Below are 26,026 nucleotides of genomic sequence, written 5' to 3' on the forward strand. Positions count from 1 at the left end.
TCTCTGGAGAAAATAGATGGCTGACTTTTCAGATCGGGGCCCCTTTTTCAGACTGAAACGGGTCTTGACGTGAAACGTCATCCTCTAGAGTTACTCCATAATAATGTGTTTTACTTAAAATTACATCACCTGCAGTTCCTTGTGTCTCAACTTAAACACATGTAGGTGAAACTAATAATGACTTGATTTTTGTCTCTGTGATATTATTTCAGAAAACGCAAAAAAAAGACTATGTCAAAATTGCTCTGTATTTAGGACTGTATCGGCAAATATCTAATTTGAGATAAATATTGAGTTGATATATATTGGGACCAAAAAGCACACTACCTATGTTTTATTGTAAAGACTTAGCAGTTGCGAAACTCTGATCTTCTGTATAAAATGTTATCTTCCACTATTGGGTATAGCACAGTACAACCTTAGTCATGTATTCAAAGGGATAACTTTGGTAGTTAACTGAAGGTAGTGATAGACTGTTGTAGCAGGAAAATTAAAGTATCGTGGGCACTTCACGAATTACCTTTTAAACAGAATTTACCTATTGCTCAGTGATGACAGTCAGTTATATTTGAGCAGAATAAGCCCTGATCCTTTGCAACGTGGAGACAATGCAAGTATGTGAAATATGCACTTTTTCTCCATAATTAGTTATGATGCCAACATTCTTTTCAATCGCACCACGTTTATTGATGTAAAAAGACACAAAGTGCTAGATTAACTCAGCAGGTCAGACAACATATCTGGGGAATGTGAATAGGTGACATTTCGGTTTGGGATCTTTCTTCAGACTGGTTACCTATCCGTGTTCTCCAGAGGTGCTGCCTGACCTGCTGAGATATTCCAGCATTTTTTCTTTTTGTTGGCAAACAAGCATCTTGGTTCCTGGTTTCTACTTGTACTGATGTGTCTTGTCTCCTCATCCCTCCTACACTCTCTGAGCCCCACACCCATCCCTTCTTCCACTTGTTCTCCTTCTCCAGGCACTTGGCGGTGGCTACCTTCACTGGGGTCACTTTGAGATGATGCGGCTCACCATTAACCGGCGCATGGACTCCAAGACCATGTTTGCACGCTGGCGTGTGAATGCCCCCTATAAGCCCGTCACGCGTAAGGGACTGGGCCAGAGGATGGGCGGTGGGAAAGGGGCCATCGACCACTACGTTACTCCTGTCAAGTACGGCCGGGTTGTCATGGAGCTCGGAGGGAAGTGTGCTCTGGAGGAGGTGGAGCCTTTCTTAACGGAAGTTGCCAAGAAACTGCCCTTTCCCGCTAAGGTCTTCACCCAGGAGTCGCTGGAGGAGATGGTGAAGGAGGAGGAGCAGAAAGCTGCAAACAACCAGAATCCCTGGACCTTTGAAAGGATCGCATCTATGAACATGATGGGAATTCGCAAAGTGTTGAGCCCATTTGATTTAAAACATCATGGCAAATTTACTGGGAAGTTTCGTGTTCCAAATCGTGTGTGAAAAATAATAGATCTGGCAAAGTGTTTTTTGTATTTACCTGAATGACTGGTTTTAATAGAATATGTCATCTGTAAAAGTTAAAAACAAAATATTTGTAGCATCTGAGCAGGGTGACAAGTGACATGGTCTTTATTTGAGCTTTTCCTGTTATGCAGTGTTGCATTTACCATTGTTATCCTTATGCATTTAGAGGTCATTCAGCCCATTGGGTGTCTGCCAGCACTTGGGGGGCAATTTATGATGCTGCTGATGATGATGATGATACTGATACTTTATTGTCACTTGTACCTAGCTAGGTGCAGTGATATTCTTTGTTTTTTTGCATACAAAGTACTCAAAACAATCGCCAGAAAGGCACCAACAAAGTTACAATAAATATTCGTCCCTTCTTCGTCCCTCCCCCGGGTCCCTCTTGGTTCTCGGTGACACGGCCCGTCCACCTTGGCCTGACTCGGACCTCGGTTAGGCCCGTCTCAACCCGGAGGCTCTGTCCTTAATCCAACTCCTTTCGAGGCTCCGACCTGATCTTGTCCTCAGCCTGACCATTTGTCCCATTCCCCCATGACATTTCCCTGTAGCCCTGCAACATACTCTCTATCTCCTCTGGCAGCTCGAGCAATATACCCACTAGCCTCTGTGTTAAAAAGTTGCCCTTCAGGCTCCTATTGAGTCTTTCCCCTGGAACCTATAGAATATGGGGAAAAAATGCAAAGGAGAGGAGGTGAATGAAACCCTATTTACAGTGTGCAACAGGTGGGGGGAGGGATGGAGGGGGGTGCATAAGGGGGAGGAAGAGGTGGAAAGGGAGGGGTGGAGAAGGACGAGGTGGGAATCAATCATATTTCTTTATTGTCATTGTAATGGTGCATACAACGAATTTCGGGTGCACTGCCTGAGCGAAGCTCAAATGTACAAGATAAAAAATAACAGTGAGAGAAAAATAAAAACTGTTTATACACTTTGTGCGCATACTGTGACACATACACAGATTTACACACGCATTAACATAATGCCTACGTATGCACCCTTATCAGAATATAAGATATTGCACCTTGTCAGAATATAAGATATTGCACAAAATAGTATTATAAAAATAAATATCATAAATGAATATATCAGAATTGCACAGAGGTAGGTATTGTACAGTATAAATATTGTCTATGGGGGGGGAGTGTGCTTTCTGTGCAGAGTCAGTGTGGTGATGGCCTTAGGGTAGAAACTGTTTGTTAGTCTTGTGGCTTTAATTGACTTGTAGTGCTTTCCTGAGGGCAGAAGGGCAAACAAGTGATGGGTGGGATGAGATGGGTCCTTTAGGATGCAGGATGCATTCCGCAGGCAACGGGTGCTATGGATGTCTTCCAGGGCAGGCACATGTGTGTTTGTGATCTTCTGGGCTGAGTTGATGACTCTGCAGAGCCTTCTTGTCAGCGGGCAGAACTGTTGCCATACCACACCAGGATCCCATGGGTCAGGATACTCTCAATGGAGCAGTGGTAGAATGACACTAGCAGCTGTTGTGGCAGGTTGACTTTCCTGAGTGTGCTTAGGAAGTGAAGCCTCTGTTATGCCTTCTTAACCAGAGAGTTTGTGTTGGTTGACCACTTGAGATCTTCTGAGATGTGGGTGCCCAGGAACCTGAAACTGGAGACTATCCACTCTTTCTCCGTTTATGTGCAGTGGGGGATGGTCACCCTGCTTCTTCCTGAAGTCGATGATAAGCTCTTTTGTTTTTTTGGTGTTGAGTGCAAAGTTGTTTTCTGAGCACCAGCTTGTTAGCTTCTGTACCTCCTCCCTGTAAGCTGACTCATCGCCATCACTGATCAGCCCCATCACCGATCAGCCCCATCACCGTCGTGTCGTGAAGGGAGGGGTGGGAGGAAGGGAGGGGTGGAAGGAAGGGAGGGGTGGAAGGAAGGGAGGGGTGGAAGGGAGGGAGGGGTGGAAGGGAGGGGGAAAGAGGGGAGGGGGGGAGGAGGGGAAAGAGGGGTGGAGGGGGAAAGAGGGGTGGAGGGGGAAGAGGTGGAAAGGGATGGGGAGAGGAGGAGGGATAAGGGAGGAGGTGGTGGAAAGGGAGGGGGGAAGAGAGATAAGGGAGGAGGAATAAGGGAGGTGGAATGGGAGGGGGATAAGAGGTGGGGAGGAGAGGAACGGAGGGGAAGAGGTGGAGGAGGGGTGGGGATTAGAAGGGGGTTGGGGAGGGATGGGGAAGGGAGGGGGTGGGCAGGTGAGGGATTGGGGATGGAGGGAGCTGCTCATTCCAATGGCATGGATGGGCCAGCAGGGGGGCTCTGCTCTGCGTCAGCCTGCGCTGGACGTGATATCATACGTCACGACGCTGGGTCAGACGCCAAAGTCCCCCCGGAAGTGATCGCATGGGACCCGGAAGTGGCCGGTCGGGGCTGGCCTTTGGGGGGGGGGGGGGAGGTTGTTGCAGTGAAGCTGAGCGCCGGCCCTGAGCAGCGGGACGGGCCGCGACCGGACACGACGGGGCTGGACGGCAAGATAAGGCCTCCTGGCGGCCAGCGACGCATGCAAGCACTCCGGCGACACTCGGGTAAGGCGGCATCCCACAGGGAGAGCAATCCAAGAGACAGAGGCTCCACAAAAAGAGGGTCAGATCCGATCGAAGTGTGAAAATCCCAAAACAACTGCAGATACTGCGAAGGCAGCGGATGCTGGAAACACCCAGCAGGCCGGGCAGCAATTGTGGGGAGAGAAACACCGAGCGTGTCAACTCGAAAACACTTCTCAGGCATTGACTCTCGTTTCTCCTTCCACAGATGCCTAATCTGCCGAGTGTTTCCAGGACAGATCAGAGAAAGGGGGGTTGGGAATCACAGAGAGATTACTGAATAAAGTGCAACCTATGCATAGATTTCCAGAAGGCATTTGATGAAGGTGATTTGCAGAAAGTCAATGCTCACTTGGTGTTGAAGGTATCGTTATTGGCACGGGTAGAAGAATGGCCGGCTACAAGGAAGCTGTGTAAATCAAATGATTTGGATGTAGGCATCAAAGCCTCATTTCCCAACAGGCAATGGAGCTGAGAAGAAGGAAGTGCGGAAGATTTTAAAAGCAGTCATTAAAGATAAAAGATTGTTAGTTTCAGAGTGAAAGAGAGTCAGATTTCAGGAGAGCCGCTGTTATGAGAGAGGCTGTGTTTGAGTTCTGATTACGGAGTTTGAGTAGTAAGTGCTGAGGTTTTGACATGTGAGGCCTCAGCAAGGAGATTGAACAGGCAAAGTCTTTTAACTGTACTCTTCAGACTTTGTTTTGTTGGACAGAGGTATACATCCAGTGTCCTTGGTGACAGCACCTGTGGGAAATGTGCACAGCTAAGGCTCCTGATTGACTGCGTCAGGGAACTGGACAGATGCACTCAGGATCATCCGGACTGCTGGAGAGCATCGTCAATAGTGAGGTGGTCACATCCAAAGTGCAAGCAGCAGGTAGATGGGTGACCACCAGGAAAGGTAAAGGAAGGTGGCATTGCAGGTTTCCCCCAAAACCATTCCCCTTAGTAACAGGTTTATCTCTTTGGATACTGTTGGGGTGGGAACGAAACTTTCAGAGGACAGCAGCAACAGCCAGTTCTGTAGCACCATGCCTAAAATACACAAAATGCAGGAGTAAACGGGTCAGCGGGTCAGGCAGCATCTCTGGAGAACATAAATAGGTGATGTTTTGGGTCAGGACCCTTCTTCAGACTGATTGCAGGTGTGGGAGTAAAGAAAGCTGGAAGATTGGAGGGGCAGGACAAAGCATGGCAGGCCAGGGAGTGATTAAGTGTGTTCAAGATGTTGCACTTTGGGAAGTCAATCCAGGGTAGGATTTTCACAATGAAAGGTTGGGCCCTGGGGGGTTGTAGAACAGAGGCACCTAGGAGTACAAGTGCATAGTTTCCTGAAAATACCTTTAGAGGTAGACAGGATTGTGAAAAGGGTGTTTGTCATGTTGGCCTTCATCAATCAGGGCAATGAGCATAGAAATTGGGATGTTATGTTGCAATTCTACCTGACATTTGTGATGCAGCGCAGGGAGTATTGTTTAGTCTTGGCTACCCTTCAATAACAAAAGATGTCAATGAGCTGGAAAGAGTGCAAAGAAGATTTACAAGGACGTTGCCAGGACTTGAGAGCTTTAGCTGCAGGGAGAGGTTGGGCATCCTTAGCTTTATTCCTTGGAGTGCAGGAGTCTGAGTGGTGATCTTATAGTAGTATATAAAGTTATGAGGGGCATAGATAAGGTGTATGCACATGGTCTTTTTCCCAGGGAAAGGGAATCAAGATCTCGAGGGCTTTGGTTTAATGTAAGAGGGGAAAGATTAAAAAAAGACTTTAGGGACAAGTCGTGACCCAGAGGATGGTGGGTTCATGGAATGAACTACCAGAGAAAATAACAATACTTAAAGGATATTTGACCAAGTACATGGATAGGAAAGGTTTGGAGGGATATCGGTCTATAATGTTGGAAAATGGGACTAGCTTAGATGGGGCATCCTGGTGGGTACTGAAGCGTTGGGCCAAAGAGCTTGATTTTGTGCTGCGTGATATTGACTTATTGGTGACTTCATGCTGTGAAGAAGACAAGGAGATATTGTGGGTGGAATATTATGAGAATATTTGTGACATTTTTTCATTTTGGGTGAATATTATAGTGGGTGGAATATTATGAGAATATTGTGACATTTTTTCATTTTGGGAGGAAAAATCGGGGGGGGGGGGGGGGAAAGGTATTTTATCTAAATAGTAAGTGATTGTAGCAATCTGAGCCTTTTTCCCCATGATGGAAAAATCAAATACTAGAGGGTATCGTTTTAAGGTGAGAGGGGCAAAGTTTAAGGGAGATGTGCGGGGCAATTTTGTTTTCACACAGAGTTGTAGTGAATGCCTGGAACGTGCTGCCAGGATGGGTGGCGATTGAGGCAAATACGATAGTGGCATTTAAGAGAATTTTGGAAAGGTTTTTGGATATGGAGGGAAATGGATTATGTGCAAGTAGATAGGAGTTGGGCGTGGTATCATGTTTGGCACAGGCAATGTGGTTTGAAGGGCCTATTCCTCTGCTGTATGTTTGATGTTCTATGAGGTAGAAAGGGATCTATATCATATCCTATTATATGATTTATTAGTCCAGGACTCGTGCAGCACAGAAACAGGTCTTTCAGCCCAATTCATTATTTAAGGAAGGGCACTAATGGATTGGTAACAGTTCTGAGACAAATACCAAAAGGGATGGGTTGACTATTGTGAAAATGCAGAGACTAGTCTTATGAATGCCGATGTTTGCAAAAGTGAGAGGGGACTTGATTGATACGTGTATGATCCCGAGGGGCCTTACCGGAGTGGATATGCAGACATGTTTCTCTTGTGTGAGAATCTGGAACTAGAAGTCACTATCTAAAACGGTGAACCCTGATTAAGATCGAGGTAAGCCAATTTTTGTCTTTCGAATGAGAGTTCTTGGACCTTTCTTCAAAGGATAGTGGAAGCAGAGGGTCTTGAATATTTTGAAGACAGAGATAGATCGATTCTTGATAAGCTGGAGTAGTGATAGTACAGTGAAAGGTTTTTGTGGGTAGAAAGCAATGCGTAGTTGATGTTCCAATGATCTTGAAACGTCGACATTGGTCACAAAGGTGGACAACCCTTTAGTATGTGTAAAAAGAAACAGCAGATGCTGGTTTAAACCGAAGATAGACACAAAAAGCTGGAGTAACTCAGTGGGTCAGGCAGCATCTCTGGAGAGAAGGAATAGTGTCATTCGTTATCACCTATCCCACAGCCAACAATTGTGGTCTCCACCATTCTTTGATCATTGTCGCTTTTTGCATATCTTTCATTCGTTTGTTCTATGTACCGTCTATATCTCTCGCTTCCCTTTCTCCTGACTCTCAATCTGAAGAAGGGCCTCGACCCGAAACGTCATCTATTCATTTTCTCCGGAGATGTTGCCTGACCCGCTGAGTTACTCCAGCTTTTTGTGTCTAGTTAGTATGTGCTGCTCAATAGTGGGTTGGGGTGTCATGGTTCGATTGAAGCGAGGGCTAGTTTTTAAATTACCTATGTAAGATGCATTGATTGTGAGAATGTGTGGGAGTGACCTGTGTGTCGGGGCCTTGGCCTCATTTCCCTCTCTCTAGCCTTCGCCAGGCAGAAGGCTGGGAGTGCAGCGTCCATGTCTGTCCAGCGATCACCCAGTGAAGTGTGCGGTGCGTCTAACAACAGCGGCCACCAGAGGAGCAATGTCGAACTAACTGAACTGCTGGACGAGAAACCCAAGCCGCAGGCTGGTGGGAACTCTGCGGATGTAAGTGCTTGTGGCTGAAGGGTGGGGTGTTGTTAGGGCAGCCAGTGGGGAGGAGGATGCAGGCAAGACAGAAATTTCAAGCACATAGTCTTAGTCTTTGGATACATCTGCTTGACGTTACTATTCCACAAGCTTGAAATTAGGTAAACGTTTAATTATCATTGCAAGGTTAATATTAGACTCCATCTTTGAACTCATTGCCGGTATGATTGGAAGTTACAATTATAATAGATCCTCTTGGTATGTTCAATGGTGCAATGGTTCTTTATTATCACCTATACCAAAGTACAGCGAAATTATTTTTTTGCATTCAGATCAGAATGATTATTGCCATACATGGGTACAATCCCTGATTAAGTACAGAATGCATAGAAACAGCCCACTGAATCCATATGCAAGACTCATCAGGTTTTGACACCATTTTCAAAGCCCCAGCCGCAGCTAGCCATAAAGGCCCATTGCAGTCATTGTTTCCATCTGATTCATCCCGTGAACTGATGTCCCTTTCCTCGCCTGGCCACCATTAGTCTTTGTGCCCCAGGGGGCCTCTCCCGCAGCTGTCCTTGGGGGCGCGGAAGGCAAGGCACCTGGATCTCCTTCCCGGCCCTTTGTCCATTGTCCGTCGCCGTCTCTGTCCACCATCTCTCCAGTTCCCGGTCTTTGGGGACGAGCAGGAGATGAGCCTGGGACGAGGCTTCCTCTCTAGCTGGGTTCCTGGTTCCGCGGCGGGCGAGCAAAGCCTGTTGCCTGGGTACGGCCTCGGCCTGTCGGGAGTTAATATTTTCCAATATATGTCAGGCAGGAGGACACGCCATCATTGGCAGTAGCTGTGATGTGTTGGTGTAATAATAGACTAGTAATTTCCTTATTTGTTCCACTCTGCGAGGCAGGGACCAAAATCAATTCCACTTCCAGTTATTAGGTCCCCAAACGTAAATTCACGTCCCCATTACAGAAGAAGTATTAGGTGAGCAGGAAAGGAGAATGTGTATTATTTAAGACAGGTTGACTTCAGAACCAGGAATTGTTATTCAGTCACCTTATTGTGTCTAATGCAAGTGCTTTTGTGTGGACTTGTTGCAGTTAGGTGAGCAAATTTGATCTTGCAACGTTGTTCAGTTCCACTGGGATCAGCTGGGACCACTGTCCATGAGACCACCTTTGGCTTCAGAGAACTTCACAATGTGTACTGAGTCTGAAACCAGATACAACGCATTCATTCAGTCCTCCGAGTTTAGCCACTGTGAGGTTTCCAGAGTTCTGCTATTGCCCACCACTCATCCATTAATCGAGACTTGAGCAAAACAAAGGTCTGAAACTCCGGTGCAATGCTGCCTCGATGAGATGTTGAGCGAAGGCCTGCTCTGCTCTGATGGGGAGTAAGAAATATCTCATGATGCAGGGCGGTACAGTGGCACAGCTGATAGAGCTGCTGTCTCACAGCAACAGAGGCCTGGGTTCAATCCTGACCTCGGGTTCTGTCTGTGGGGAGTGTGCACATTCTCCCTGTGACTGGGCGGGTTTCCCCTGGGTGCTCCACTTTCTGCCCACCTCCCAAAGATGCGTGGGTTTGTAGGTTAATTGGCTTCGGTAAATTGCCCCTAAGGTGTAGGGAATTGGACAGTGGGAGAACACTTTGAACCAGTGTGAACGGGTGATTGATGGTTAGCATGGACTCGGTGAACCAACGGGCCTGTTTCCATGTTGTATCTCTAAACTAAACTAAACTAAACACAATTTGATGTCCCTACACATTTTTAATTGTTACCCTGCCATTATTTAACCAACTAAAATAACTGCAAAACAATTTAATCAGTTTTTATCCTGCTCCTGCTTCTTGGATCCTGCTGTGTACAAATTAGCAAACCTTTTTTCTACTTTAAGCCAAAGCCAATAATTGGCTATAAAGCACTTGAGGACTAAACTGCAGTAAGATACTGCAAACGGAAAATGCGATAGTGACCTAGAACGGTGAAGGTATGTTGTTGTTTGATAGTTTTTTTGAAAATGAGCCCAGTGACATTTACCTGAATGAGACGTTCATTTGGATCCTTCTGAGGCATTTGTCAGTAGTTCAGTACAATAAAGGTACCTTCAATAGACAATAGGTGCAGGAGTAGTCCATTTGGCCCTTTGAGCCAGCACCGTCATTCACTGTGATCATGGCTGATCATCCACAATCAGTACCCCGTTCCTGAGAATTCCACAGATTCATAACTCTCTGGGTGAAAAGGTTTTTCCTCATCTCCATTCTAAATGGCCTACCCCTTATTCTTAAACTGTGGCCCCTGGTTCTGTACTCCCCCAACATCGAGAACATCTTTCCTGCCTCTAGCGTGTCCGATCCCTTAATAATCTTATACAGTGCCCTCCATAATGTTTGGGCCAAAGACCCGTCATTTATTTATTTGCCTCTGTACTCCACAATTTGAGATTTATAATAGAAAAAATTACATGTGGTTAAAGTACACATTGTCAGATTTTAATAAAGGCCACTTTTATACATTTTGGTTACACCATGTAGAAATTACAACTGTGTTTATACTTAGTCCCCCCATTTCAGGGCACCATAATGTTTGAGACACAGCAATGTCATGTAAATGAAAGTAGTCATGTTTAGTATTTTGTTGCATTTCCTTTGCATGCAATGACTGCTTGAAGTCTGCAATTCATGGACATCACCAGTTGCTGGGTGTCTTCTCTGGTGATACTCTGCCAGGCCTGTATTGCAGCCATCTTTAGCTTATGCTTGTTTTAGGGGCGAGTCCCCTTTAGTTTTCTCTTCACCATATAAAAAGCATTTGGTTCAGATCGGATGATTGACTTGGCCACTTAGGAATTTACCATTTTTTAGCTTTGAAAAACTGCTTTGTTGCTTTCACAGTATGGGATCATTGTCTTGCTGTAGAATGAACTGCCGGCCGATGAATTTTGAGGCATTTGTTTGAACTTAAGCAGATAGGATGTGTCTATACACTTGAAAATTCATTATGCTACTCCATCAGTAGTTGTATTATCAATGAAGATAAATGAGCCAGTACCTTCAGCAGCCATACATGCCCAGGCCATAACACCCCCACCACCATGTTTCACAGATGAGGTGGTTTGCTTTGCATCTTGGGCAGTTCCTTCTCTCCTCCATACTTTGCTCTTGCCATCACTCTGATATGTTAATCTTCGTCTCATCTGTCCACAAGATCTTTTTTCCAGAACTGTGGTTGCTCTTTTAAGTACTTCTTGGCAAACTTTAACCTGGCCATCCTATTTTTGCAGCTAACCAGTAGTTTGCATCTTGCAGTGTAACCTCTGTATTTCTGTTCATGAAGTCTTCTGCGGACAGTGGTCATTGACAAATCCACACCTGACTCCTGAAGAATGTTTCTGATCCATCGGACAGGTGTTTGGGGATTTTTCTTTATTATAGAGAGAATTCTTCCGTCATCAGCTGTGAAGGTCTTCCTTGGCCTGCCCGTCCCTTTGTGATTAGTAAGCTCCCCGTGCTCTCTTTCTTCTTAATGATGTTCCAAACAGTTGATTTTGGGAAGCCTAATGTTTGGCTGATGTCTATAACAGTTTTATTCTTGTTTCTCAGTCTCATAATGGCTTCTTTGACTTTCATTAGCACAAATTTGGTCCTCGTGTTGATAAACAGCAATAAAAGTTTCCAAAGGTGATGGAAAGACTGGAGGAAAGGCGAGGTGCTGAGAGTCTCTTATGCCTGCATGAAGGAGGCAATTAAACACACCTGAGCAATTACAAACACCTGTGAAGCCATGTGTCCCAAACATTATGGTGCCCTGAAATGGGGGGACTATGTATAAACACAGCTGTAATTTCTACATGATGAAGCCAAAATGTATAAAAATGGCCTTTTATAAAATCTGACAATGTGCACTTTAACCACATGTGATTTTTTTTTTTCTCTATTACAAATCTCAAATTGTGGAGTACAGAGGCAAATAAATAAATGATGGGTCTTTGTCCCAAACATTATGGAGGGCACTGTATGTTTCAATAAGATCCCCTCTCATCCTTCTAAATGACAATGCAATGTTGCTCAACACTGTGCTGAAGTGTAAACCACAGTGAGTGGGAATGAAGTTTGAACCCATAATTGCTGGGCTAAAGGGTGAGAGTACAAAACACTGAGCCAAGCTGAACTTGAGGTCCATTTAAAATGGAAGCTGGTATTTCTGAACGTCTAACTAGATGTGGCACAGCGGTAGAGTTACTGCTTTACAGCACCAGAGACCCAGGTTCCATCCTGACCATGGGTGCTGCCAGTACGGAGTTTGTACGTCCTACCTGAGGCCGTGTGGGTTTTCTCCAGATGCTCTAGTTTCCTCCCACATTCCAAAGATGTGCAGGTTTGTAGATTAATTGGCTTCTGTAAATTATCCCTTGTGTGCAAGATCATGTTGGTGTGGCTGAAGGGCCAGTTTCTGTGCTGTATCTTTAAAGTCTAAAGAAGCAAGATTTCTCTTGCTCAAAGTATTTTCTGTCTTTGAATCTGCTGCCTTCACAGCAGGGGTCCTTGCAGATACAAGGCTTCCATGTTAGGTGGTCTGGGCCAGAGCAGTGATTGATTTTCAGTGTTTACAAGATCAATGGCCTAGGCCTGTGATATTGTTTCCTTGGGATAAGGACAGACACCCTCAGTTTGTTTTGGAGTTCCTATTTTTTTCCAGGATAGGAAGAGAAACCTTCGGCTTGGGTAAGGGTTACGATTCCTGATTACAGCCTGGCGATCTACGGTTGACATGTGCTGTCAGATGAAGCCAAGGTCAAATTCAGTCTTGATTCCACCATGTTTCACGGCGTTGCTCTTGCAGGTCAAAGTGCTTGAGTTTAGTTTAGGGTTACAGCGTGGAAACAGATGCTTCAGCCCACCAGGTCCATGCTGATCATCAATCACCCGTACACTGGTTCTATGTTATCACACTTTTCACATCCTATACGCTATGGGCAATTTACAGAAGCCAATGAACTTACAAACCTGCATGCCTTTGGAATGTGGAAGGAAACCAGAGCACCCAGTGGAAACCCACGTGGTCACAGGGAGAATGAACAACTCCATGCAGACAGCAGCTGTAGTCAGGATCAAACCTTGGTCTGTTGCGCTGTGAAACAGCAGCTCTACCTCTGCATCACTGTCCGCCCAGTTCTTTGCATAAAGAATAATCCCTCGGGGATCTCTTTAGAGGGGTGTGACAACCAAATCTGTGAATCCCGGAGGGCCAGAGGCAAAGGCAGAGGAGAGAGGCCAGATGGGGGAGAGAGGCAATAGACAATAGTTGCAGGAGTAGGCCATTCGGCCCTTCGAGCCAGCACCACCATTCAATGTGATCATGGCTGATCATTCTCAATCAGTACCCCGTTCCTGCCTTCTCCCCATACCCCCTGACTCCGCTATCCTTAAGAACTCTATTTAGCTCTCTCTTGAAAGCACTCAGAGAATTGGCATCCACCGCCTTCTGAGGCAGAGAATTCCACAGATTTACAACTCTCACTGAAAAAGTTTTTCCTCATCTCTGTTCTAAATGGCCTACTCCCTATTCTTAAACTGTGGCCCCTGGTTCTGGACTCCCCCAACATTGGGAACATGTTTCCTGCCTCTAACGTGTCCAACCCCTAAATAATCTTGTATGTTTCAATAAGATCCCCTCTCATCCTTCTACATTCCAGTGTAAACAAGCCTGGTCGGATGGGGGGGGGATGGGTTTGACTGGGAACACTCGGGTAGATTCACTTGCTGTATATTACAGTGCAGCTGAACCCTCTGTCTAACACTGCTGTTGTTTTGTAGGGAATGGAACTTAAGACGGACTCAGGAACACAAAATGAGGAGGAAGAGGAAGAGGATGTGCGGGTACTGACCCTCCCACTCCAGGCTCATCATGCAATGGAGAAGATGGAGGAGTTTGTGTACAAGGTACTGCCCAAAACACACCCGCCATGTATGTAAGAAATAGAAAACGGGCATGGGGTTTATTCAGTCTGTGGCTTACTCTCTGAAGTCCACTCCTACCTCATCTCCACTTCCCATAATTTTCTTGGGTTCTGCTTGGATTTCTTCTGATCTGCATCTGAAAATATATTGAGTGTAAGAAAATAACTGCAGATTCTGGTACAAATCGAAGGTATTTATTCACAATTTATTCCTTCTCTCCTGAGGTGCTGCCTGACCTGCTGAGTTACTCCAGCATTTTGTGAAAATATATTGATCTCTGCCTTGAACGACTGAGTCCTCTGGTCCTCTGGAGACGAGAGTTCCAAAGAATTGCAACGGTCTATTCAAAGTTTTTTCTCCTAATCTTAGCCATCAATAGTTTAGTTTAGTTTATTGTCACGTATACCCAGGCACAGTGCAAATCTTTTTGTTGCGTGCTATTCAGTCAGCAGAAATACTATACATGATTATAATCGTCCACAGTGTACAGATACAGGATACAAGAAATAATATTTAGTGCAAGATAAAGTCCAGTAAAGTCCAATTAAAGATAGTCCAAAGGTCTCTAATGAGATAGATGGTGGGTCAGAACCGCTCTTTAGTTATTGATAGATGGTTCAGTTGCCTGATAACAGCTGGGAAGAAACTGTCCCTGAAAATGGAGCTATGAGTTTTCGCACTTCTGTACCTCTTGCCTGATGGGAGAGGGGAGAAGAGGGAATGACCAAGGTGCGACTCGTCCTTGATCATGCTGGTGGCCTTGCCAAGGCAGCGTGGTGTAGATGGAGTCAATCGAAGGAAGGTTGGTTTGTGTGGTGGTTTGGGCTGCGTCCACAATTCTCTGCAATTTCTTGTCTTAGATGGAGCTGATCCCACAGCATCCACTCTATCAATCCCTCCAAGAATCATGGATGTTTTGTTGAGATTGCATCATGCTTCTCGACTCCAACAGGCCTTAGTCAATCCTATTCAACATTTCCTGTGCGGAAATACTTTTCAAAAAAGAATTGGGTGTTAATCCATTGAAACTGTGCAGAACCTCTCCTGCTCTGGGTTTGCAGGCCAAATTGTACGCAACATTCTGTGCCCAAATTTCTAAATGTCAGCAGCACTTCTTTAGTCTTGATTGGAGTCATAACTCGCACAAGGGAAATTTGGTGAGGTTGCTGAAGGTTAGTCATTCAAGCTCCAAGTCCATCGTCTTCCACGGCATCATCAATGACCTTCCTTCCATCAAAAGATCAGAAGTGGGAATATTTAGTGGTGGTTCCACTCTTCGATTCCATTGGCAACTCCTTACAGCAAGTGAAGCAGCCCATGCCTGCTTGCAACAAGACCAAGGTAACATTCAGGAACGGGTTGATGAGTAATAATTGATACCCTTGCTGCAATTGTGCCAGGCAGTGATTGTTACCCGTCGGAGAGAGTTTAGCTGCCTGCTCCTGACAGACAACTGCATCACTATTGCCAAATTCCCCACTGTCAGTCTGTAAGGGTTGGTTCACAATTGACACTAAACTCAGCTGGACTTGCCACTTAACTGCTGCAGATTAGAGAGCAGATCAGTGGCTGGGTAATAAGTGGTCAGATAACCTGCGGCTCCCCACTGCACATTCCACCATCTCCAGGGCACCAGCAGGAGTCTGATGGAGCGATCTCCCTGATGAGGGCATCTCCAACACCATTCTAGAAGCTCCACACCATCCGTGACAAAAATTGTCGCCCTAGACATTCATTCCCACAACCACTGGCACAATCTGGCCATCTATAAAAAGCACAGCATTTAGTCACCCTGGGCTCTTCTGACAACTACTTCCAAACCTGTGACCCCTCACACCATCGCCCAAAAGGCCAAAGACAGACGGCACATGGAAGTATTCTCACAAACCATCCTCACCCGGGAATAAGTCACTGGTACTTCATTGTGACTGGGTCTAAACCTAAGAACTCCCTTCCCAACAGCACAGTGGAAGTACCTTCTCCAGATACACTAGAGCGGATCAAGAAGTGGCCCACAACCAGTCTGAGAGATGGGTAACGAATGTTGGCCTTCCATTAGCATTCACGCCCTTACAATCAATTATTGCAACCATTTCTTTGACTTAATATTATATTTTGATATTTTGTTCTGGTGCCCCTTTAGCTGAAATTTAAATATCATACCTTCTTCTTCACCAAGATCTTAATAATGTGTGCCTATGATCCAACCCTATGCCCTCGGCCACTGAAAATCTTGTGTGGTCTTAGCATCCCAGCCTTCACCCTCCATTAGTTCCGCAAAACCCAAAACTCTGCCATCCATATTTTGCTACATTCGTCCCATTCCCTGTTTGGCACCTAATGCACAACGTGTTGAATTCGGGGCCCTTTTCTTCAAATCCATCTGTGGCCTCCTTGCATTAGAAGTGGAAAGTGCCACGTCCAGATTGAATGGGAATTGATATGACGTGTCTGTGAGTATGCCTCATGGCTGAGGGCTGCAGATGGATGACTGAGATGATGGCATACACAATGAAATGCATTTGCTGCAACTGTGAGCAGAACACAAAGTGCTGGATGAACTCAGCATGTCAGGCAGCATCTGTGGAGGGAATGGACAGGCAATGCTTTGCGTCGTGAACCTTCTATGGCACCATGTATATCCGATGCTAAGATGGTAAGATTCAAGTGTTAGAGATCCATGCTCCGAGGTGAGATTGTGAATTGTTTCTACTACAGAAGACATTGTGAGACGAAGAAATGTTATTGTGTGATTCAGGTTTGGGAGGGCCGTTGGCGAGTGATTCCCTATGATGTGCTCCCAGACTGGCTGAAGGACAATGACTATCTCCTTTATGGACACAGGCCGCCTATGCCCTCTTTTCGAGCTTGCTTCAAGAGCATCTTCAGAATCCACACGGAGACCGGTAATATCTGGACACATCTGGTGGGTAAGAGAAAGAATGATTTCACAAGTCTGATTCACAGCTTCTTAACCTCTCAGTATATCTTTAAAAACTTATGGTCATGTTGTAATATACAGAGATGCCTCTTCTGTTTCCACTAGCTGTGAGCCACAGCCAGTTCCATTTGGTTATAAGATTATCGCAATGAATCCAATTTTTAAAAGGAGTATCTTCGCTCTTGTAGGATTAAATGAGCCATAAAATGCACCACACACTGACATGAAGCCGAGAAAGTCCAATGGAGGATGAGTGAGGAGGGAGAGGCAGATTGGAAGCCTGTGGAGGGTGAAGAATGATGAGGAGAAGGATGAACTTCTTAGAACATAGATCAATACAGCACAGGAACAGGCCCTTCGGTCCACAGTGCTTGTGCCGAACATGATGCCGAGATAAATTAATCTCATCTGCCTGCACCTGATCCATATCTCCCCATTCCCTGCATATCCATGTGCCAATCTATAAACCTCTTAAATGCGAACTACCTACCTCCACCACCACCCCTGGCAGTGTGTTCCAGGCACCTACCACCTCTGTTAGAAAAGAAACCTTGCCCCACAAATCTTCTTTAAACCTTCTCCCCCCCAACTTTCATCCAGATACATAGAAAACATTAACTCTGGAGTGAATTACGGTTAGAGTTAGGTCAACAGCTTTGTTTAGTTTATTATTGTCATGTGTACCGAGATGCAGTGAAAATCTTTTGTTTGCGTGCTAAGCAGTCAAAGAAAAGACTATACATGAATACAATCAAGCCGTGCACAGTGGGAGGATAAAGAGTGCAACATTTAGTGCCAGATAAAGTCCGATAATAGTTCAAAGGGCTCCAATGAGATAGATGGGAGGTCAGGACCGCACTCTAGCTGATTGGTCTTCTTGCTTTGTATTCACATTTTCGCCCAGAGCAATGTAACACTTTATGAATAATTTAGTTTTAACCTGATAGAGTTCTCTGCTTCTGATGCACATGTTGCTGAATACTTCACTAACTGGAGCTCTTTCACAGGTTTTGTCTTTTTCCTGGCTCTGGGAATCCTAACTCTTCTGAGGCCCAACATATACTTCATGGCCCCTCTGCAGGAGAAGGTGGTCTTTGGGATGTTCTTCCTGGGCGCTGTGCTCTGCCTCAGTTTCTCCTGGCTTTTCCACACGGTGTACTGCCACTCTGAGAAAGTCTCCAGGACCTTTTCCAAGTAAGTACAGGGGACACAGATTTTGTATATCAGAGCGAGTGAACAAGTAACACTAACTCAGTCAAATGTGAGAGGCGTTGGTGTGTTTGGGAGAAGAAAATGTGGTTTTGTTGAGGATTGAGGAGGGCACAGTTGCCAGAATATAAAGGTGCAATTACTTGCTAGTGCTCATAAATTATTCCCAATAGAAACAAGCCCTTCAGCCCACCAATGCGATGCTTAGCTAAACTGATCTCATTGGCCTGCACATACTCCATGTTCTGCCATTCCCTGCAAATCTCTGTGCCCATCTATAAACCTCTTAAATCTTACTATCTACCTCCACCACCACCTCTGGCAGTGTGTTCCAGGCACCTGCCACACTCTGTTAGAAAAGAAACTTGCCCCACACATCTCCTTTAACACTAATTCACACTAATCCCATTTTATTCGCCCCATTTTCCCATCAATTCTCCCAAAGCTGTACCCCTCACCTACATATAGGTGCCATCTAACATATAAATTCTTTGGGAGGAAATGGGAGCATCCAGGAGAAATCCATGGGGTTACAGGGCCGCCACAGACTCCACAGGGAAAGAGCCCAGGATTGAACCCGTGTCACTGGAGCTGTGAGGTAGCTGCTCTACCAGCTGCAGCAGTGTGGGATCAGAGATGTGAGAGTTGGATGTGCATTTCTCTTACCTTAGCAATACATTGTGCAGTGGCATCAGCTGTGATTCATCACTTGTAGGGAACTCCAGGCTGATATGTTCTGTCATTTTGTTGTATGTGTTTACTGATCTGGATTGGAACCCAATTCAGGAACAGCTCAGTTTTAAACATTTCCTCCTTGCTTTCCAAACCTTCTGTGCATTGCAGCAATATTGCTCTCTCGCTCACTCTGTCTCTCTCATTTCCTTTTCTTTATTTTCTCTTTTAACTATCCTTGAAACCCCCATTTTTGACCAAGCCCCCTGATAAACACATATCATACATTCCTGTCACGAGTCTTCCATATTATACATTGAAGGTGCTAAATAAATGGGACTTGCTATAGTGTAATAACAAGGAACTGGCGATGCTGGTCAGTCTGAGAAAATGGATAGGTGAGCATTTTGTGATAAGGGCCTCACCCGAAATGTCTCTTATCCATTTTCTCCAGAGATGCTGCCTGACCCGCTGAGTTACTCCAGCATTTTGTGTCTATACTTGTTATAGTGTGTACTTCTCATACAAACACACATATGTATATATATGTATAATCTATCGTTTGGCTCTTCCTCATGTGTTTCTCTTTGTTCCCAGATTGGACTATTCAGGAATTGCCTTGCTCATTATGGGCAGCTTCGTGCCCTGGTTGTATTACTCTTTCTACTGCTCCCCCCAGCCCCGGCTCATCTACCTCGGGATTGTCTGTGCTCTAGGGATATCAGCCATTATCGTCGCTCAGTGGGACCGATTTGCGACACCTAAACACCGGCTAACCAGAGCAGGTGAGGGCATTAATCCATCAATATGACCCTCTTTACTGGGTCAGGGTTTGTATGCCATGGGCACGGTAGGAAGGTAATGGCAGAAATGAAAGTCACAACCTCTCCCACTCAATCTGACTTACTTCAGTTTCTATCCTTCAGCCAGGCTACAAATATGATACAGGTACATCACCGATTTTCTGGCACACTTGATTATCTGTTTTGCCGGGCAAACATTGGTTGTGGCCTCTGAGAGGAGTTCAATGGCCCGCCTAGGCCGTCGAGGGGCCCGCAAAGTTTGGTCTCGGACGTCGGCTATGGGAACAGATCTGTCGGCTCCAGCCGCGCTGGAATTCCAGAACCCCAGCCGCACGGGGCAAATTGGACCCTCTGATCAACCGCAGAAGCCCCGATGAGGTTGAAGTCGGCCGCCTCCTCCAGCCTAGGCAACACATTTCCGGGAGGACTTCTGGTGGGGTGGGGGGGGGGGGGGGGTGGGGGTGTGAAGGGGGTGGGGGGTGGATTTCCAGTGTGCTCTCGTAAATTTGTCCGGATTAAAGGAGGTCTGAATCACCAGTTGCTGGAAAATCGGTGGTGGACCTGTACCTTTACTTGGCAAGATTTCACATAGTTTTTGTGCTCTCAAAGAATGTGTACACCAGGCACTGTACACAGTCATTTTGTACATTATTGTGTCTGAATCTGAGTCCACTAATGTAGTGCACATGATAGTCTACCCACAACATACTTTCACCATTGTGTATATTAGCAGGAAAATTAGTGATTAGTTCCCATATTTCTAACCTCATCGTCCAATCTCCTGTGGAAGGACATTATTGAAATCTTTTGCCTATCTAAATATAGTAAAACTCTGATATTCTGGCACACGAGGGACTTTGGTGGTGTCAGATGAATGTTTCACACAATGGTGGACTAACTCAGCGGGTGGAGGAAAGGAATAGGTGACATTTTGGGTCAGATCCTTCTTCAGACCCCTTTGCAAACAGTAAAGTACAGATTAAGTTTGTTGGTTGAGAACAAGACAGCAACACAGGGTGAGGAGCTAATCTCTGGTGTTAGAATGGATTACAATCTAAAGAATGGAGATACAAGGAACTGCAGATGCTGGATTATTTTTTTAAAAAGAGACAAAGTTCTGCAGGAACTCGGTGGGTCAGGCAGCATCTCTGGAGAACATGAATAGATTGCGTTGTGGCTCATGACCCTTTTTCAGACTCATTATATTAGGGAGAGAAAGCTGGAAAAGGGTGTGGGGTAAGGACAAAGCCTGCTAGTGACAGGTAGCTAGAGGTGAGAGGGGTTTGCTTGGCAAATGGGTATACAGTGTGCAGTCTTGCTGTGAAATATGTATGCGTTTTTTTTGTGTGTCATAGAGTCATGCAGTGAGGAAACTGGCCCTTTGGCATAACCTGCTCACACCGACCAACATGCCCCATCTGCACTAGTCCCACTTGCCTGCATTTGGCCCATATCAGTCAAAACCTATTCTATAATGGTGTGTTTATGGCATGCATGGTTTTGTAGTGTGTACCATCTATATTTGCACTGTATATGGCTATGTGCTCATCAGTAGGTGTGCCCTATGTTTTGTGTTCATGCTTCTTCCACTCATTTCCACAGGTGTATTTCTGGGTCTTGGCCTGAGTGGTATAGTACCCACTTTACATTTTACCATCGCTGAAGGTTTTGTAAAAGCGACGACTGTTGGACAGATGGGCTGGTTTTACTTGATGGCTGCAATGTACATCACGGGGGCTGGGTTGTATGCGGCTCGCATTCCAGAGCGTTTCTTCCCTGGAAAATGTGATATCTGGGTAATGTACAGCACAACTCTTTATCAAGTTATCATTCTCTGTAACTGGACTTAACCTGTAGCAGACACATTGCATTAGAGTCATAGTCTTACAGTGTGGAAAAAGGGCCTTCGGCCCAACTTGCCCACACCGGCCAACATGTTCCATCTACACTAGTCTTATCTGCCTGCATTTGGCCCAGATTCCTCTAAACCTGTCCTATCCATGTACCTGTCTAAATGTTTCTTAAAAGTTGCGATAGTACCTGCCTCAACTATCTCCTCCGGCAGCTTGTTCCATACACCTACCACCCGTCACATGAAAAAGTTACCCCTCAGGTTCCTATTAAATCTTTCCCTTAAACCTATGTCCTAAACCTTCAACCTATGTCTGCTGGTTCTCAATTCCCCTACTCTGGGTAAGAGACTATGTGCATCTACCCAATCTATTCCTCTTATGATTTTGTACACCTCTTTAAGATACCCTCTCATCCTCCTGCGCTCCAAGGAATAGAGTCCTAGCCTGATGTCCGGGAGGGGTTTCTTGCAGTCACGGTGAGATCTTGGGACTGGTCACATTCACCCTGGGTCACCACTTTCTTTTCTGTAACTCACAGTGGTGCATTATGAGAATAAAAGCTACAGCATGGTGGTGCAGAGAGTAGAACTGGTGCCTCAGCTGCAGAGACCCAGGTCCAATCCTGAAGCTTGTTCATCGCAAATGATTTGCTTGAGGAGATTATGACAGAAAGAGGTGAATGAGAAGGTGAGGAGAGAGAATGAAAACCAATGCTGGAATTACAAAATACAAACCACCACAATTACTGGAAATCTGGAGCAGATGAGAATGTTTGAAAGGTTTAGTATGTTATGTGGAGAGAAAAAAACTTAATTAATATCACAGGTTGAATTGGCCACTTCTGCTTACAAACAAACTGTGAAAAAACTTGGTTATTTGAAATCGTTCAGTTCAGTTCAAGGGCTGCAATGTGCCAATTGGAAAATGAGATGTTCTGCAAACTTGCATTGGTGTTCTCTGGAACAGTGTAGGAGGCAAAGGAATAGGAGGTCAGAGTGGCAGTGGGATGGAGAATTGGAACCACCAAGCAACTAGAAGCCTTGGGTTGCAAAATGAATGGTGGTGTTCTGCAAAGCGGTCACCCAATCTGCATTTGGTTTCTCAAGTGCAGGGGAGACCACGTCTTGTGCATTGAATACAGTAGACAAAATTGGAAGAAGTGTATGTGAAACACTGCTTCACCTGGAAGGGCTGTTTGAGTTTAGCAGAAAGGAGGTGCAGGTGCTGGTTTACAAAACTCAGCGGGTCAGACAGCATCCCTGGAGAACATGGATAGGTGACATTTTGTGTCGGAACCCTTCTTCAGACTCAACACAAAGTGCTGGAATAACACAGCGGATCAGGCAGCATCTCTGGAGAACATGGATAGATGACGTTTCAGTTCAGGGCCCTTCTTCAGACTAAAGAAGGGTCTAAAGAAGGCTCCCGAAACGTAACGTCACCTATCCATGTTTTCCAGAGATGCTGCCTGACCCGCTGAGTTACTCCAGCACTTTGTGTCCAGATCTGTTCGAGTTGTTGGATGGTGAGAAGGGAAATTGAACTGTGCAGTTAAAGGCACTCTGAACTGTTCCACACTGACATCCCAAACTGAAAACATCAATAACTAAGGTTGACTGTAATTTAGGTATACCATCTGTATACAGAGCACGAGTTAAACTGTTGAGAAGTCCTGTTGTGGTGGTTCAGCTTGTGAGATACTTCAGCAAACCATTTGGAGAGTTCCACACATTATAAATAAATTTGCTTTAGCTGTAGATCAGTTGCCTCCAAGCCAGAGCATTGTGAGTACAAGACCTACTTGAACACAAAACGTAACATGTGAACCTAAGCCTTTTCAGGTGTTACGTAGTCGCAGGTGACGTTTTCAATATGAGACATTAAACCATGAAAATTTCTGATCTTTCTGGTTGACTTAGACTTCAATAGAGCTACTTTAAGGAAGAACGGGGGAGCTCTCCAAGGGTACTGACCAGTATTTATCTCTTCAATCTTAAGAAAGCAATGCCTTCTCTTAATCGTGCTGCAGTTTTTAATGATCATGTAATGTCCAAATTGGCCACCACATTTCCTATATTAAGTGATTGCAAAAAATGTTATTGGCTGAAAATGGCTTATGGGCATCCTGAAAAGCACAATGTAAATACAACTCGCAACTACATTTTATAATAGTAAGTACATCTGCTGGTCTTTTCCTCTCGGAGGTTGTGCATCACTAACGAACACTTTTTCTTTGTTCAGTTCCAGTCACACCAGTTGTTTCATGTCCTGGTGGTGGTTGCGGCCTTTGTTCACTTCCATGGCGTTTCCAACCTGCAGGAGTTTCGATACGGGCTTGAAGGAGGGTGCACTGATGATTCTCTGCTCTGAATCCCAGGACTGCTGCACAGATTTCTTATCAATGAGACTCAAAGTGCATTGGACCTTCTCTTTCTTCATTTTCTTTTACACAAAAAAAAATTGTCTCTTGCCTATCCTTCCCTCGGAAACAGCATTTTTAAAAAGGACAACTTCTCTTATCAGTGAAATGAGCGAGGCAGGCAACAGTTGGTGAGAGAGGCTTGTTTGATGTTAGCAAGGATGTTGTACCCTGCCAAACCCCCAGTCACAGTAACTTCATTCAGAGAGCCCCCCAAAATGGGGCGACACAAAAGATAACAGGAATTCCTGTTGATCAGGTTTTCCACCTGGGGAATAATCTTTGGCCGGTGTCATTGATCAATTCATCGGTTTATCAGAACTCCTTACAGCTGGAGCTGGAGCAAACCTCGATAGTACTACAACAATTACTTCTGGAGATCATCCATAAAGTTAAAATTAAATCCTAAAAGTCTTTGCAGGAATACAATCAAACACAAATTGACATTGAGCAGTACAAGGTGACAAGCGACTGGAAGGTAGATTTTGAGGAGCATTTAAATTGGACAGGGATCTACAGGGGAGAGACTTAAATCAGGGCGCACAAGAGCCCAAAATTGGAAGGGCATGGATCTGTGTTAATTAGGGTTGGAGGGGTTTATAGTGATGGGGTGGGAGGGGAAAGGAGAGGCATGGAGGTTTAAAACAGAATAGAAGGCAGAGATTTTGAAATCTGATTGTGCCCATCTGGTAGCCCAACCAGAAGCTTGGGGGTTATGAATGAGTTAAGGTTGGTGTGAGTAAGAGTATTGGTAGACGAATTTGAAAGACTGTGTGGAAAGTAGAACCATGTATACCAGGGCTGTGATAAAATAATCAAGTTTTGTCAATCAGTGGGGCGGGAATGGAGGGAGTTGCTCTCACCAACAGAGCTGAGGCAAGGCAGGAGCCAGGTAGCATTTCTGAAGTGGGAGAAGCAAATGCATAGAAATGTCACATTCAGAGTCAAAATGACACTAAAACTGCAGCAATCTGGTGCAGTCTCAGACACTTGCAAGGAAGAGGAAGGGAACTGATGTCATGTGGAAACTGCTACTGTTTTTCAATTAGGTCTCTGTGGATGGACTTGGAATAGATCCTTATGAGAGGGAACTCTAGAGATATCATTGCAGTGGGAGGAAGAGAAGTTGTTGCAAATAATGCTTTAGCTTTGCCTAGGTGAATATGAATGGAGCCTTTAGAGGAAGATAGTGTGGGAACCTAATTAGAGAAGAGAAGGGTTACATTCTTCACACACAGGATATATCATGGAAATGGCATGTGTCTGGAGAACTCTATCCTATTGAATACTTTCAGATCCTTTCCTTTCACAATCTACTGAGCTGCATTTCTACTGCAGCTGAAATCTGTTGGCAAGCACTGTGACTGAGTGTGGGGCGAAAATAAAACTAGCAGAATGGTAGCGCTGACAATAAGGGCACTTTATAGTAAGTGATGTAGGTAGCGCACATTATTTATTTAAAGGGGCTTTAAGATTGCTTATATAGATATGTATATTTCTTCACAGGTATTGTAAATTAATTTTCAGAGGGGAGAGTAACAATGTACGTAGTTAGTGCTGGACCTGATATTGATGAAGATAAGTAATCTGTACCCTGCAATAAAAAAAGATTGGTCTAGACTGACTGAGTATTTCTTTGTTTTAAGTCATTTCCAGATGCCAGGGTCGCAAAAACACTTTCCTTTGCCTCGCTTTTGGGAATGTTTGAGCTAGAGACAAACATAGTCAGAGCACAATCCCAAGCCCAGCACTTGACTCTCAATAACAAAGTCTTAAGTGTTTTTGCATGTGGCTCACTCAATCACTAGTGCTCTCTGACTGTGTACATAAATCATTTAATAAAGTACAACGTAACAACTCGACACGCCTGCCAGCTTAACCCTCACTGCGGACAACAAAGGTGGGAAGTTCATAGGGACAGTACAGAAGTCTGATGCTGGGGTATGGGATTTGATGATGCAGGAGAGTTTAGAGTTTAAGGCTGCTGCAGAAAGTTGGGTTGGATTTCAGGGCTGGAAATCAAAGATGGATCTATCGCTGGTGTTGGGGTTTGGTGATTGATTTTGAGTTGAATGTGGGGGGAAAATGAATGAAAGACTAGTGCTGAGTGGTGAGATGTGGTGGAGGAAAGGGATGGGTAGATAAGGGAATTGGAGAATGGTGCAGCAGGATCATAAACCAAGATTGTTAGAAGCTGCAAGCGGCGTAAGTTGACTCGCTGAGTTACTCCAGCATTTTGTGTCTATCTTTAGTTTAAGTTGTTGGAGCTGGAGGATTGGAATGGGTCTGGGATTGCAATAGAGGATGATGGTGGAAAGAGGATGGTTTTGAACTGGGGGATAGACAGGGAGATTGACATGCAGCAAGATGATGGCTAGGGGTTGGAAGTGCCAATGTTTAAAGT

General features: G+C 45.1%; 2 protein-coding genes across 4 annotated transcripts in view; both read left to right on the forward strand.

The window, feature by feature from the left end:
• mrpl16 (mitochondrial ribosomal protein L16) overlaps window positions 1-2,223 on the forward strand; it is a 46,579-nt gene extending 44,356 nt beyond the window's left edge. For all 3 annotated transcript variants that reach the window (XM_078420821.1, XM_078420825.1, XM_078420822.1), the window contains exon 4: window positions 981-2,223. In XM_078420821.1, coding sequence (XP_078276947.1) covers window positions 981-1,466 — 486 coding nt within the window. In that variant the 3' untranslated portion in view covers window positions 1,467-2,223. The remainder of the gene's footprint in view (window positions 1-980) is intronic.
• A 1,663-nt stretch (window positions 2,224-3,886) lies between these two features.
• LOC144605493 (adiponectin receptor protein 1-like) lies at window positions 3,887-25,232 on the forward strand. The gene is made up of 8 exons (XM_078420826.1): window positions 3,887-4,020; window positions 7,609-7,775; window positions 13,582-13,707; window positions 16,484-16,655; window positions 17,674-17,860; window positions 19,145-19,332; window positions 20,953-21,146; window positions 23,445-25,232. Exons 1-8 carry the CDS (start codon window positions 3,996-3,998, stop codon window positions 23,571-23,573), a joined length of 1,188 nt encoding a protein of 395 aa, XP_078276952.1. The 5' UTR covers window positions 3,887-3,995; the 3' UTR covers window positions 23,574-25,232.
• The last annotated feature ends 794 nt before the right edge of the window (window positions 25,233-26,026 follow it).

The sequence above is a fragment of the Rhinoraja longicauda genome, chromosome 24 (assembly GCF_053455715.1).
Source record: "Rhinoraja longicauda isolate Sanriku21f chromosome 24, sRhiLon1.1, whole genome shotgun sequence".
NCBI lineage: Eukaryota > Metazoa > Chordata > Chondrichthyes > Rajiformes > Arhynchobatidae > Rhinoraja > Rhinoraja longicauda.

Excerpts from the sequence above, each read along its gene's own strand:
- LOC144605493 (XM_078420826.1), top strand. The coding sequence starts at position 3,996 with ATGCAAGCACTCCGGCGACACTCGG. Across the intron at positions 16,656-17,673 it reads TATCTGGACACATCTGGTGG|GTTTTGTCTTTTTCCTGGCT; the intron begins GTAAGAGAAAGA and ends GCTCTTTCACAG. Across the intron at positions 21,147-23,444 it reads CTGGAAAATGTGATATCTGG|TTCCAGTCACACCAGTTGTT; the intron begins GTAATGTACAGC and ends TTCTTTGTTCAG.